General features: G+C 34.9%; 1 protein-coding gene across 7 annotated transcripts in view; it reads left to right on the forward strand.

The window, feature by feature from the left end:
* Positions 1-15981, forward strand: part of PHC3 (polyhomeotic homolog 3) — a 66494-nt gene that overhangs the window by 15823 nt on the left and 34690 nt on the right. For 5 of the 7 annotated variants that reach the window (XM_016202998.2, XM_016203001.2, XM_016203002.2 and 2 more), the window contains 3 exons: positions 4915-5073; positions 7104-7202; positions 13685-13931. In XM_016202998.2, the coding sequence (XP_016058484.1) occupies positions 4915-5073; positions 7104-7202; positions 13685-13931 (505 nt within the window). The remainder of the gene's footprint in view (positions 1-4914; positions 5074-7103; positions 7203-13684; positions 13932-15981) is intronic. The other 2 variants (XM_016203004.2, XM_087818331.1) reach the window with 1 other exon arrangement.

Raw genomic sequence — 15981 nt, forward strand, 5'->3', positions numbered from 1 at the left:
TCTGTAGTTTTTTCACTTAACCATGGGTCATTAAGATATTTTCATTCCATATAATACATCCTTATTTTAATGTCTGTGTACTGTGTCTCCCTGTAGATATACTCAGTTGATTCTGATCAGTCAGTTGTTAGCAGTGGCTCTGAAATGGACTTTGGCTCTAGAGAGTACTCTGGGCCTGAGACCCTGTGTAACCTCCTTTTGGGGACACCAAGGCGTGGTTGGGAGTTAAATGGCTCTTCTTAGCAGACCTGGCTTTCTCTGATGACTCTTGGAATCAGTGCCAGTGGGAAGAAAGCCTCCAGAAATAGGGCTTAAGCAGTAAGTTCCTTTATGAAGTGTGGGGCTTGAGGTATGAAGTGCCAGGGTTGGCCAAGGTTTTAAAGTGAAAGGGACTTAGGAGTGTTGGGATGTAATTGACAGAGAACTTGCTAAGGGTATCTGGCTCAGGTCAGCAGAACAAAGCAGAAAAAACAGGAGAGCTTTATCAGTTGTGGAAAGGAAGGAAAGTTTCTTTTAGGCTAGCTGTGGAGATGGACTTCTTCCAGAGGTGAGTACTGATCTACTTACTCTCATGGGTTGGGCATTTATTAGTAGACACTGCCTGACATGTTATTTGCAATATGGAACTTAAAAATAAACATGATGTTTGTTCTTTGATCTCACAACTGAGACAAAGTGGAATGCAATGCAGGTGGTTAGGAAGTAACTATTTAGTTTTCTCACTTCCTTTTTTTCTTTTTTAAGACAAAGAAAAGCATTCTGTCTGTACTTTGTGTTCTACTTCCTTTAAAGAGTACATCAGGCATTTTAGCTATCAGCTAGTCACTTTTTAAAAAGACTTTCATTATGTTTTTAAAAGAGTGTGTGATGTTTGCTTTCTAGAGTCAGTTAGCCTCTCTTTTCCTCTCCCTTTACATCACTGACTGAAAGAAAGTGCGAAGGTATTGTTACTGCAGAGTGACCCAAATTATTGAGCTTTCAAGGTATAGGAAAGCCCCCTGAATGCCAAAATACATGAGTCTGAAAACCTGGGTTCAGTTTTACACTGCTAAGTGATTTAATATTTGGAGCAAGGCTTTATTCAAAATGTCTGTTTGTAGAGTGATATTGAAAAAGATTATGTTTTGCCGGGGTTACTAAAAATTTATTATATAGCACATCTCTACACTTTTGCTCTGCTTTGTTAAAAGCTAAACCAAAATTATTGTTTCCCCCCTCCCTCACCCCCCCCCCGCTCTCTCTCATAGACACACAGTCATGCTCTTTGTGATGGGCTTATGTATTATACAGAAAGTCTGAAGTATGACTTAAAATAACATGACATTTATTAACTTAATAAACTTATTGAGTAAAGGCACTTTTACAGATTTTGGATATATGAAGATGAATAACACATGGTCCCCACCCTTAAAGAAATAAGTTATTGTTTAGAAGTGTAGAAATATATGCCAGAAGTATCTGGAAGATAACAGACAAAAAGGAGAGGAAATAGTTTTATTCCGGGATGCAGGGATGCCTGCAAAGAGCTGAAGATTTTCGAAAGGGAGTTGTTCACTACTTAGGTGGAGTGGGGGTGGGGTCTGGGGGTCAAGGGATGATCAGTCCAGTCCAGAGCATTGTTACCAGGGCCATAGAGGCCTCACAAATCATGATATTGCAAATAGCTTCATATGGCTAATGTGAAGGATATTGTATGTAGGAGTAGGAGGACATGATACTAGAGAGTTTGGGGAGGTTGAATGTTATCCAGAACATTTGTAAATGGTTAATTAATGTTAATAAAATCAGGGAAAGATTATCTGGCAAGGAGGAGAAGGCAAGATTTCAAGTAGGGGGATCAATTTGCAGCTGCTAAAGAAATCTAGGTGGAAGTGACATGGGCCCAGACTCTCAAACTAAGTGATTGAAAATCAAAATGAAAATGAGGAGACTAAAGGTAGAGAATCAGTAAGATACATGTGTGATAAAGGACAGGGAAGAATCAGGGTAAATCCCAGGTAATCTGTTCTGGGGGATTTTAAAAGATGCTGGTGGCCATTTGAGAAGCAGTTGGTTTAAGAGCGAATAATAGTGAGCTTGGTGTTTGAGCATGTTGGTTTGGAGTTGGTGAGAGACATCCAGTAAGATGTGTTCTATAGGTATTTGGACCTGGAGCTCAGAATAGGAGTTTGTCATTAAGGATTGAGAGTAATCATGAGTGAATTTTTTGAAACTATGGGAATAGATGTGATAATTTAGGAATTTAAGAAGTGTTGAGGACAAAGCATGAACATTTTGGAGATGAGTCAGAAAGAAGGTCAAGAAGGAATGGTCTGAAAAAAATTCACTGAACTTGTCAGAGGGCACTGGTTATTATTGTTAATGGGGTTTTAGTAGTGTGCTAAGGGTAAAAGCCATATTGCAGACTAATTTTGTATATTATATTTATATACTGAATTACAGGTTTAGGTATTTTATTAAAATTAAGAAATACATAAAAGATACAGCCACATTTAGAGGATTAATTAACCAGCCCTTGTATACCTTCTATACAGTTTTAAAAAAAATTTTATTTTAAAATAGTTGTAGACTCTTTGGAAGCTACAAAAATAGTACAGAGAAGTCCTCCTCTATAACCTTCACTTAGCTTCGTCCATTCACTTGTTCAGTTTAACAAATGTCCTGGACTAGTGCAAATGCTAATGTTTGGGATGGATTATGGAACTGTACAGGTAGTGTAAATTTGTATTCTGTACCCCAACATGGTGTAAGCCTGGAATTTTTATTTTCATAGGAGCCTCTCTTCCCCACACTGGGAGCAAGGCAGATGGCAAGCTGCCTTACTGTTTCTCAGGGCATATGGGTGGAGCTTTTCCAGCTTCCTTTTCACATATTGAGCAGCCCGTTTGAGGATCTTGGCTCAAAATAGGGGTTTTACTTGCAGCTCTCCTTGAAATAGGCTCAAAATTAGGTCTATATCTGTAGGTCAGTATCCCCCTAGACTACCTTGGTGTCAGCTGGAATTTTAGGTCTTTGAATTTCTTCTTTTCTGGCACCCAGAAATCCCCCCCGTTTTTAAAATATGTTTTTATTGAGTTCATAGAGAGGAAGGGAGAGGGAGAGATAGATAGAAACATCAATGATGAGAGGGAGTCATTGATTGGATGCCTCTTGCATGCCCTTTTGGGGACTGAACCTGCAACCAGGACATGTGTCCTGATTGGGAATTGAACTGTGACCTCCTGGTTTGTGGGTTGATGCTTAACCACTGAGCCACAGCACCCTCCCCATTTTTTCTCCTCACCTGAGGATATGTTTATTTATTTATTTTTAAAATATATATTGATTTCAGAGAGAGGAAAGGAGAGGGATAGAGAGATAGAAACATCAATGATGAGAGAGCCATTGATCGGCTGCCTCCTGTACGCCCCCGACTGGGGATCGAGCCAGCAACCTGGGCATGTGCCCTGACCGGGAATCGAACCCTGATCGCCTGGATCCTGGGTCAATGCTCAGCCGCTGAGCCACTCCCGGCCGGGCGAGGATATGTTTATTGATTTTAGAGAAAGAGGAAAGGAGAGAGAGAGACAGAGAAAGAAAGGGAGAGAGAAACATCAATGAGAGAAACATCGATTGTTTGCCTCCCATTTGCACCTCAACTGGGGAATGAACACGCAGCCTTTTGGTGTACAGGAAAATACTCCAACCGAGCTACCAGGCCAGGGCTCCCCTTTTTAAATCTAGCTATACTAATTTTTCATGTTGATTTAGCATTTCAGTGAGTGTATTTGAGCACATGTATATATGAGTCCAGTTTACCTTGTTGCTTGAATCAAAAGTTTAATAAATGATTTCTTAATTTCTTACTTCTTAATTTTATTTTCTGCTTTGTCTACAAAAAGGATTTGAGGTCATTAAAAATATTATTTAGCCCTGGCCAGGTGGTTCAGTTGGTTGGAGCGTCATCCTGAACACCAGAAGGTTGCAGGTTCAGTTCCTGGTCAGGGCACATACCCAGGTTGTGGGTTTGATCCCCAGTCAGGGTGAGTATGGGAGGCAACTGATTGGTGTTTCTCTTTCTCTCTCTCTCCCCGCCTTCCTCTCTCTCTCTCGAATGAGTAATAATAAAAAACATATCTTCTGGTGAGGATTAAAATATATGTATATGTTATTTATTTTTAAAATGGATTACATGAATGTGGTATGAAATTGGAAAGATAAAAGAGTATACAGGTCTCCCTTTGCCCTGTTCCCTACTTCACCCAGTTTGCCTTCACAGATACAACCAGTTACTAGTCTCTTACATATCCTAGAACTGGACTGTGCATTAGTTTATTCTTTAACAGTAGTTTTAAACTTTAAAATAGTGTGTATAATTTAATTTTATAACCAGTGTTCAGGATTTTTTCATCTGCTTGACAAGTAGCAATTGTAGTTTCTTCTTTTCTGAGAGCTTTTGAGGGAGATTGTTACACTAATTATATGTTACATGTATATTTTTATGTATATGAATGGATTATCTGTGTTTTAATTTTTGTTCACTTCAAAAACCCCTCAGAATGTGACAGAATCTGACAAAATAGTGTAAACTGTTGATTTGAATGTTTTAAGTTATTATGTGGAATATTAAAATAATGGAACATGAGGCCTACTTTTTGGGAGGTAGTGAAAATGATATTTTAAGGTACTGGAATCGTATTAAAACACATTGAGGCTAGCCTTCAGAGTTGTTCTAATTACTAACCAGTAAATGCTATTGTTTACATATGTGCAAAAAGTTGCCCAAAGAAGTGAGGGGGGTCTGTCAAAATTGAAGTCCTCCTTTTTAGGTTCTTTAGCCACTGTGTGTATATACTGTTGATTGCCTAACTGCAGCTTGGTGAAGTGAAATTCAGTGACATAGAAGCCTATGACCTAATATGTTTTCTTCCTTAGATCAACCTCTCCACTTCTCCTACACCTGCACAGTTAATAAGCCGTTCCCAGGCTTCCAGTTCTACCAGCGGCAGTATTACCCAACAGACTATGTTACTAGGGAGTACCTCCCCTACCCTAACTGCAAGCCAAGCTCAAATGTATCTCCGAGCTCAAATGGTAAGATGTGAGCTACCAAATTTTTTTAGTGTTTAAGGACTTAAACACTTAAGACAGATCAAAATGTTTCTTGATTTGATGCAATAAGAGACATTTTTAATATTAAGATTTGTTTAACAGATTTTTTATGTGCATGTGCTTAGCTATTGTACATTTATATCATGAAAATTCTTTTAATTGGTAGGCCTTCTTGGTGTATCAAATAGTAATCAGCAACATTGGGAAGCTGACAGATCCATAACAGAGGAGAGATACTTTTTAATATCAAATTTCATTGATTTCAAACCTTTTTTCACATTTTAACATCTGAAACTGAGATGCATTTTATAATTGATGGCATCTTACAGTTATAATTGGTACTTATAGTGATACATAAAATCATTGTATGTCTTTGACAGATTTGATGAAATAGAAATGTTAAAACTTGGTTGTTAACTATAAATTAGAATTCATATTGTAGCATCTTCTGAAATCTGGATTGGAATTTCTGGTAATTTACCAGATGATTCTTAGCTTTGGTTATTCCCATCTCAAATTTTGCAAGGTGATTTGTGTTCTTAAGCTCACATTGATCTTTTATTAATACAGGAATGTAAACTTGCCTATTCTGATTTCCTAATTTAACTGTTGAACTTCTTTAAGGAATGCAGAAATTGGCTGACATTTACTTTATTTGATGTCTTTACAGGTAGCTAGGCAAAAACTTTGGCCCTTGCATATATTTATTTACTTTCTTTTTTGGTCCAGTGAATTGAATATATATCTGGATCCCCAGATCTCCACTAAAGCTACAAAGAAAGTTCCCCATCGTATTTCTGATAGGAAACAGTGACATGACCCACCTTTTATTTACAGATTATTCAGTAGACATTGCCATATTTCTGTTTTTTTCCACTATAGCTCTTATTTAATTAATAATATGCTTCAGAATTAGGCTGAAACATTTGAAATGATTGTAATTTGACTGTTTGTGACCCCTTGGCAGTTTCATATGGTTCAAGTTAAATAGAACATTTCTTTAGGTTTAGTGCTTTCAGCTGTTTGCACTGGAAATTAACTTCTCGTGAAAGTTGTACTTCTTTGTTTAATTCACTTAAATTTAATATACTATAAAGAACTGAAGTTTAATTGGTAATTTTAATTTAAACAGGAATGGTTTTTGAGAAACTGAGTAACTCAGTGCTATTTTGAAATAGAGTATTTACACATTCTTGGAAACAACTGTCATAATTTACTAAATTGGATTGGATAATCTCTGAGTGGATTGTATTACCTTTTTAAATTAATGGCATTCTGTTTCAGTATTGAAAAAATCACTTGAAAGAGATCTTGATTATTAGTAAATAAATCAAGTATGTCCTTTATTATTATTATTGTTTTTTTCATGTGAAGCTGTTTTTGCAAGCTGTTTTGTTGTAGAATTTTCACATGTTCTTCTATTTACATTTAGAATGAGTTTTTCTTTACAGATGGTTTTAAAATCAAGAGCAACATAGGTTTGTACTGTAGATCCTATGTAGCTGAGTGAAATATTGTAGTATAGTATATGGTATAGTTATCTTTTGTGGTAAAGAGGACTGAAAAGACTTCTGGGGGTTTCTTTTCATGTTTCTCACTTTAATTTGTATTCAAGAGTAGTGACTATGCTTGTCTATTATAATTTACGTTTTAGGAATCCTGCCACGGTTGTTTTGAGTTGGGAGAAATTTAAGTATAATAGCTTATTTGGGGCAAAATTTGGTGTGAGAATTTCGTATTACTGAAATACATACTCTTTTGAGCACTGATTTATTTTTCTACTCATCAGAATCACACGCTGTTTCAAAAATGTCTATGATTTTTATTTTTTTTAGTTCTCTATTATCAGAAACTTCTCTTTGTCATGTAAAACCTTTTTGCTTAGGAGACAGTCCTAAATTGCATTGTCTTTCTGTCACAAATTTCAGTCTCCCTTGCCTGCTATACATTGTGTGTGAGACATGTTCTTTTGTCTTAGGCTATATATTTTTTTGGTTTTTCTGTCTGTACAGCTGATTTTCACACCCGCTACCACTGTGGCTGCTGTACAGTCTGACATTCCTGTTGTCTCGTCATCATCGTCATCTTCCTGTCAGTCTGCAGCTACTCAGGTGAGCTTGTCTAGCTTCGCAATGTGGTACTTGAGATCTGGATCTTCAGGTTAAAAGATAAACACACTGGTGTTTAAATTACTGATGGTTTTAGTTCTCTTTATCATACATTTCAGATTGAAATTTAATAAAACACAGTAAGAACTTCAAGAAAGTTGTTTTTCTTCTATAGAAATTATAATACCATTAAACACAAATATTTAGGTTATTTTCCATTAGTGAAAATGAGCTTTTGCTATGACATTGTGTTTAGTTCTGTTGTAAAGCAGATTTATTTCTTATTTTGTGAGATGAATTCTTTTGTGTATAAGCAGTTATGTAATAACAGTCAAGATGGATTTTAAGATTAAAAATGAATTAAATTGGGTAAATTTTGAATTTAAAAAATAGAATAGAATATTACTTTGTTTGGTACTATGGAAAAAGTGAGCCTTAACTTTCTCCTCACACCATTCACAAAAATAAAATAGCAGTAGAATGTACACCTAAAGGTAGCAGCCAAAAGTATAAAACCTGTAGAAGAAAATATAGGACATAATCCTCACAATTCTAGGGTGGAGAAAGCTTTCTTAGGTCACAAAAAGCACTAACCATAAAAGGAATTAAGTTGGACTTTATCAAAATTAAAAATTGTTCTTTAAAAGACATTGTTACAAAAATGAAGAAGCAAGTCACAGGCTAAGGAAAATATTCACAATACATACATCTGACAGTGGACTTGTGTTCGAAACGTGCCAAGTATGCTTGCAATTGAACTGTTCAGTTAAAATTGGGGAAAAGACTTGAACACTTCACAAAAGAAGATATACAAAAGGTCAACAGCACATGAAAAAATGCTCGCCATAATTCATCATTATAGAAATGCAAATCAAAACCACAGTATCACTAGAATGGCTGAGATGAAGGAGACTGATTTGTGAAAATGTGGAGCAACCATATTCTCATACATTGCTAGTGAGAGTGTAAAGTGGTACAGCCACTTTGGAAAACAGTTTCAGTCCTTATAAAGTTAAACATATGCTTATGTGACCCGGCAGTTTTACTTCTACATGTTTACTGTAAGAGATTTGAAAACAAATTTACATAAAGATATGTAAATGAATGTTCATAGCAGCTCTATTCAGAATAGCCCCAAACTGGAAACAGCCAATGTTCTTTAACTGGTGAATGGAAACAAATAGTGGGATATTACTGGTGGGGGGAGAAAGGGACACAAAAAAACTGCTAATGCATCTTAGAAACATCATAATTAGTAAAAGAAGCCAGACACCAGAGAGTACGTACTCTGATTTCATTTACATGAAATTCCAGAACAGACAAAACTAATCTAGAGTGAAAAAAATCAGATTGGTGGTACCAGGGGCAGACAGTGGGGGAGACTGACTTGGAAGGGGCATGAGTGAACTTCCTGGGTGATAGAAATGTCCTATATTTTGATTGGAGTGGTGGTAATATGTTGTATACATATGTCAAAACTCTCTGAACTGGTTCATTTTATTGTATGCAAGTTACACCTCAGTAAAGTTGGTAAAAATGAATTGAGTAAATTTTAAATGAAAACAATTGAGTAGAATATTACTTTGTATGGTACCATTTTGGTATTTTTCCATAGAAGTTAGTATATCTTAGGATCATCCTTGGCTTCTTATTTTTAATTTCAAGAGTCTCAGTCTTCTGGTAAAAAGCAAAAAATGAGATAATAATAATATTCTTTATACTTTTCATAGACCCTCTTATATATTATTGTATTTAATAATAAAGGCTACTTTTAATATATTAGCATATAAAGATGTTGACCAATTAAATTCCAAGTTTTTTCTAATGCGCTCTGTGACCCTCCACAATTCCTGAACTTCGTTGAACTTTAGTTTCCATATTTACAAAATGAGACCAATGAGACCTTTGTCTTTTAACTTTAAGGTTTTTTTTAGCTCTAAGTTTTTAAAATGTCTCTTTGTGAAATGGATTTGTGGAAGTAATGATTTTCCTGTTTTGTTTTTTTTTAAAACCTAGTAGAGCTAGACTATTATCAACTTCCAGAATATTTTGTTTTATTTTTTATTTATATTTTGTTCCAACTGAAATTTTAATTTTTTTACAAGTTGTATACAATAAAACAAGATAAAATAAATTGAAAGCATGCAAGAAAAAAAGCACAAATAAAGGCAAGTGGCATGGAGGTAGGAGTGAGGTGGCTATTTAGATTATATGCTTGAAGTCTTGCATGGTGCTTAAGTTCAACTCCCACTTCAGTTATTTAGTAGTTGTATGGCTTTAGACAAGTTGCCAAACATCTCTAACAGGCACATACTTGCCGGGTGGGTTGAAAAGTGAGTAATATGTATGTTTAGTGTCTAGAACATCATAGGCACTCATTAGTACTTTTTTTGCAAGTGGGGGACTAGGAAGATCTGGGTCCAAATTCTGACTTCAGCGACAGTTGCCAGTTTTGTCACTTGCCAGTTGATTGATTTTGGACAAGTTCATAGTATAGCATAGTGTTTATAAGTTTGGACTCTGAAACCAGACTCTCTGGGTTCAAATACATGCTTTCTCACTTTCCCATTGGATATCCTTAATCTCTTGCCTCGGTTTCAACAGTATAAAATAAAATAAATATTTACAAAATAATTATAATGCTTATTTTATAGGTGGTAGTGAGGATTAAATATGTTAATAAATAAAAAAAATAGAACATTGTTTCATACATAGTTAGCACTCACTAAATGTTAGCTTTTATTATTACCTTTGCTAAGCCTCACTTTCTTCACTGTAAATGAGAAGCGATAGCTCAGAGTTGTTAATAAGGAATAAATGAGACAGTAATCAAAGTACTTAGTATACTGACTGGCACATAAGATATTACATGCCACTAATTACTGTTTTTGTTATATATTGTCTAAAGATGAGTCACAAATGTGGTTCTTAGCTTTGAAGTAGCTAATAGTGAAGAGAGACACAACCATTTAAAAGATTTACAGTTTCCAAGGTAAAAATAAACGAGTTAGGAAAATACAACTAACATGCTCTCTAGAGCACAATCTGTTTTGTGGGTTCTCATGGAGAAAACATCTTACAGTGTCTTTAATAGTATAATGAACATAGTAATTTATAAAAGTGGCTTCAGTTTGATGTGATACAGGTATGACGCTCTGTGATAATCTAACTTAATTCAAGGGTAGACTTTGAGGAGCCTTTAGGAATTTCTCTACAAAAGTTTTTCTCTGCTATGCTTTTGAAATGGCAGTGAAGGAGGCTGGCAGTGGTAAGTGATGCTAATACTTTGAATATTCTAGTGGTAACTTTCTTCAAGTTCAAGGATGTTAGTTTTGGAAAATTTGTGTTCCACTTTATTAATTTTAAAGCTTATATTTTCAGTTTTTAAAATAATTAGTGTGTAATTAAGAACTACCAAATTTGAAGTTTTATTTTAGTACTCTTTAAGTGATAAAAGTCAACATAACAGTTAATTTTTCCTTAATATTAAAATTTATAGCATATTGTGAAAAAATGAGAAATTTGGAGTATTTTACCCTTATTTACTATTTTATTTTTATTTTTTATTTTTTCTCTTTTTTTTAAAGAAGGAAGGAAGGAAAAAAGAAAAGAGAGAGAGAGCCTTATTAACTATTTTAAATGCTCCATCCTTTTCTCCACAGTGTAAAAAAAAACTTTTTTTGGTTAAAAAATTTTTTCAGAAAGCTATCATAGAACTAAAATATGTTTATAGAAAAGAAATCTTACTTACCATGCTATCTGGGGAATGCTGTGAGAAGTGAGAAGAAAACAGCCCTTTGGATTTAAAATCTAGAAATTCAGCTCTGTTGCCAAAAATGTGACATTAACTCTTAGTTTCCTCATCTGCAAAGAAGGGATGCTGCAGCAATTCACACAGTATTTCTTAGATTCAAATCGAAAAATTGGTATGAGAATATTTGGGTAATCCACTGTAAAAATGTAAGGTGTGAATTTAGCAAAAATACTTCACTTGAAATTTAGTCTTCTTCAAAAGTCAGAAAGTTTCCATAATTTGATCATAGGAAAAGTTTAGATGAAATGAAAGTTGGACTTCAGAGTACTCTAATATTCTTTATTTAGAAAGGGTGTGTTCTCTTCAAAAGTGAAGCTCTGTCAATGAAATTTGAATATGTGATCTTCTTATTGATAGCTAAGTTAACTTTGTAATGTACTTTAGAAGTATAGTTTACATGTTTGAAATTTATTGTAATATTTAAGCCAAGGTGACCATAGATACGTATTATAGCCATAGTCTAAAGTTTATCTATTCATATAAGTAGTATATGGTATAATATATAATATCAAAAATGAAAATATAACATATATTTTCTTTCAGAATTCCAGAAAACAAAAGGAAAATTAGAAGAAAAGAGTATATTATTTTATAGAAATAGACTTCTGCAGGTTTTAGGGTTCATTGTGTCAAATCTTCATTTACATTGTGAATATATATGCTTTTCATTTGAAGAAAATTTTTTAAATTTTCAAGTTTTTAATGTGTCTCCACTAGATAGTTGTTGAGTTTTTTGGTAAAATATGAAAGGAAAACCATAAATAGGACTAAATACAAAAAAAAAAAAAAAGAGCCATGTAATATGTATTTCAGAATCAGATACAGAAGAATACTTCCAACTGTGACGTTTCTGTCATGTCTGCCTGTGGGAAGTACAAACATGAATGTCAGAGATGAGAGCCTCCCAGCCAGAACCTCCCCCTTTCACAGACACAGACATGAATAATTCTAAAATAAGCTGGCCATTAGTCGGTGCTGTAGGCCACTGGTCCAAATTCTATGGGGGAAGCATTAGATAAGGGAAGAGAAATTATTTCTAACCAGGGACTTTGGGGAGGATTCTTTGGGATTTTTACTGGGCCTTGAAGAAGCGTTGAGGAAGAATGGCATTTGAGGCAAGAGGAACTTGAGCAAGGGCTGTAAATGAAGGAAGTGCAAGGTAGTTTGGAAAAGGGCGAGTAGAACAGTATGGCTAGAATGAGTACTATGGACTGGGATAGTGGAAAATGCGCTTGACGTGGCTTGGGCCTTGACTTTGAAGGGCTTTGAGTGGCAAGCTAAGAAACCTGGGTTTTAGCACATTTTATTTTGGCATTACATTTCAATAATACAGCAGTTTTTAGTCCATTTATATTGTTATGAAATATTTGACAAAAATCAGAGAAGATGCCCCATATGATCTCACTTAGAAGATTCTTTCAGTAGCTTAGAATAGAGTGATGAAAACCTCAACTACCCTGAAACATTTGTTTAGCATCTGCTATTGACTGATCACTGCATTTGGCCCCTGGAAAGAGAATGTATAGCATTTGAACATCAGTTAAAGATATAGTTGTAGAGACAGGACACACATGAAACTTAAGAACATTTATAAAGGGCAATATATCATTTGCTTTGTCACTTTAGAATTTCTCTTACTTCAGTTTCCCTCCCAGGGTTAGTGCCAACATAAATGTATTTGGTGCATTCATTCCAGACAGGAAAAAACTTAGGCAGCTACTGGAGAGGCATATTCTGCCTGGATGTTTGGAAATGTTATAAACCTCATGTGACTGTAATTGGGATGATCCTTGCCACCATCCAGACTGGCCATATGTTTAGAATAGCACCAAGTATAGACAGGAGCCATCACAGAAACCATTTCAAGGCCATGCACAATCTTTTCAGTTCATGAGGTCCGGTTCTCAAAGGCAAGTGAGTGTTCCATACAACAACAACAACATCTAACTAACTTATCTTATAAAGGAGTTAATGGGAAATTATTTTCATAATTATCACAGTTGGGTAGGTGATTTGATGAATTAGGTTTTTTACGATTAGTGTTCCCTTATAATCTCTATAGTGCTGGTAACTTTTTTGTTATCTTTCTTATCTTTATTAAGACAGCAGTATTGTATCCACATTCTCCTAATTATGTAAGTTCATGAGGTACTTGTAAACTTAAAATGTTTCACAATCCTGGTATGGAACAGTTAGATTGAGGCTGAAGGAATTGCTCATTCTGCCCTCTACACCTTGGGCAACTTTGCTCAATTTTCCCCTTTATTTGGAATGACCTTCCTCTTTCTTCTCTTTGGCTGTCTCCAAGCTGGTAATAATTTTAAAGTGCAGTATGTTGCAAAGTAGTTTACTCATAGTTCATAGTTCACATATATACACATACGTACGTGTGTGTGCATACATATATATACATTCCATTTTTATTGAGTTCTTAATGATTCTTTCTTTCCCTTAATGTCTTTTTAAAAAATATCACTTAATATTTAAGATTTGATTACTTAGAATAATAACTCCCCTTTCCTTCAGGATTAATCAGTTGTTTCAGGTACTTGGAGCTTTATGTATGAGAAGCATATTATAAATGTGTTGTCATTTTTATTATAATGGTAATGATTACCACATCAATTAATACCATCTGTTTCATCCTTATTTTTTGTTATGTGGTTCTTAGGTTCAGAATTTAACATTACGCAGCCAGAAGTTGGGTGTGTTATCTAGCTCACAGAATGGTCCGCCAAAAAGCACTAGTCAAACTCAATCATTGACCATTTGTCATAACAAAACAACAGTGACCAGTTCTAAAATCAGCCAACGAGATCCTTCTCCAGAAAGTAATAGGAAAGGAGAAAGTCCAAGTCTGGAATCACGAAGCACAGCTGTCACCCGGACATCAAGTATTCACCAATTAATAGCACCAGGTGGGATAAAACTTTTGTTGAAAATAGTTGCATTATTCATTTTCTCAGTAGACAGAGAAAAACAAAAGATGTCCATTACGTAAATAAGAACGATACTTTGAAAGCATTTTAAAATGTGAATTTAATAAGTTAAAAAATAATATCTCAATATTGTAACTTGAAAAAAGAGAAATCAAAAGAGCCCAACAGCTAAAACAAATTATAATAATAAAATAGATTTTTTGGGGGTCAATTGACATTTGATTAACATCTTCATTATATGCTGGTCTCCCACTATAACAATAAAACCTTTTAGCTTTAGAAACAAGATTTGCCTGTGGTTCATTTAATATGCTTCAGTAGAACAAAAGTAAAAGCCTTTAAAAGAAGTATTTTGTTGTTGTTTAAGATTGTTATTAGTGGGAGGAATTTATCACTTTCCAAAAATAAGGATTAGGCACAGTTATTTTCCTTGCCACGTTGCTTTTTTCCATCTCAGATTTCATCTCTGAGAGGAAGATGTCAGGGAATCGACTAAGTTATTTTCATTCTCATCAACCTTTGAATCCCATGTGCACTCCGTTGCTATCTACAGATAACCTTGCTTCATGGTTCTCATGCTGAAAATGTTGGGGCCATCAGAGCCAGTTTTCTTACCATCTCTTCTATTCACTTCAGAATTTGTGAGTGTTGAGCTTTCTTCACTTCTAATAAGATAAGGAATTATCTGCTTTGTTCTTTCAAGTTAGCACTTTGTGCTTGTGTCATTGATGGCATCATTTTTACCGGCTCCTGATCTTCTCTTATAGTTATTACAGCATCTTTTGTCTCCCTCATGCTGGATTTTTTCCTTTGCTTCTCCAGCATACTTAGGTCTCCCCTCCTCTTAATATATATGTACATGTTTTTATACCAGTACAACTATTGTTTATTGAAAGTATGTGTGTGTTGTGTTTGTGTGTGTGTCAGTCATGCACTGGGCAAGACACTTCACATACGTTTCATTTAAAAAAAATCCTTCTCTTATCCAACCTCATCAGGCAAGCATCTTCTTTCTAGCTTTTTATAACTCTGCATTACTTTTTAAAGATTTATTTTATACTACTAAAGTCTGCATTTTCTTCACCTAAACCTATTTCTCTTTATAAGTTTCCTCTGTGCTAATATAATATTGCCCACATTCTCTAAATCACCCAATCTCAAAATGTTGGAACTGTTTGATTCCCCTAGTTACAAATCTCTCATTGCTCTGAACTTGGATAGCATTTTAATGCTTTTTTATGGCACTTTCTCTTTTACAGTTATTTATATACTTGTTGATCTTAACTTCTCTAGTAGGCGGTAAGCTCTTTGAGGGTACTTGTGTCAGGCACTTTACATTTATTAACTCTTTTAATCCTTTTTTCAGAGTCACCTTTTCATCCTTTTATCTTGACTGTCCTAAGTTATGCCTTATATGTATGTCTCTGCAGTAGGTGGACAGTAAGTATTTGTTGGATTAATAGTTGATTTTTTTCTGTTTGAATCATGGACGTTATAGCACATTTTTTTCCATTTGTTTTAATTAGGTATCACTGCTTAGAATTCTTAAATCTGAATCTTAGATAAGTACAGGCTTTGTTATAATGTGTAAATTAATAAATTTATTCATAGTTAGTTAGATGTGAATTCTTTTTTATAAACATCTGTGTGCCAGGTTCTGCTCTCTGTATGGCTTGATAACAGGGTTTTTATACTGAATTGTCTGGAGTATCCTTAGCCTCAAATCAGCCTCTGGCCAGTGTTGATAGGAGTCAGTGAGGAGTAGCAGTGATCCACTGTGCTTGGAATGACTGCCTGGGACAATTTCTAGTGATTCTGATAGTTTTGATAGATTATAATGGAGGGTAGGTTAATTCCCTTCCAAAGAGAATGCTACCTTCAGAGAAAGCTAGGAACTCTTTCAGGGTTAGTTCAAGCAAGGAGATCTTTCCGATTTCAGTCTCCCTGAACTCCCAGTACCTGGTTCTAAGTTGGCACTTATTCTTCCCCCTTTTACTGATAGTGCAATAATATCCTTATAGTTGTCTTC

This window comes from Miniopterus natalensis, chromosome 6, assembly GCF_054644295.1.
Source record: "Miniopterus natalensis isolate mMinNat1 chromosome 6, mMinNat1.hap1, whole genome shotgun sequence".
Classification (NCBI taxonomy): domain Eukaryota; kingdom Metazoa; phylum Chordata; class Mammalia; order Chiroptera; family Miniopteridae; genus Miniopterus; species Miniopterus natalensis.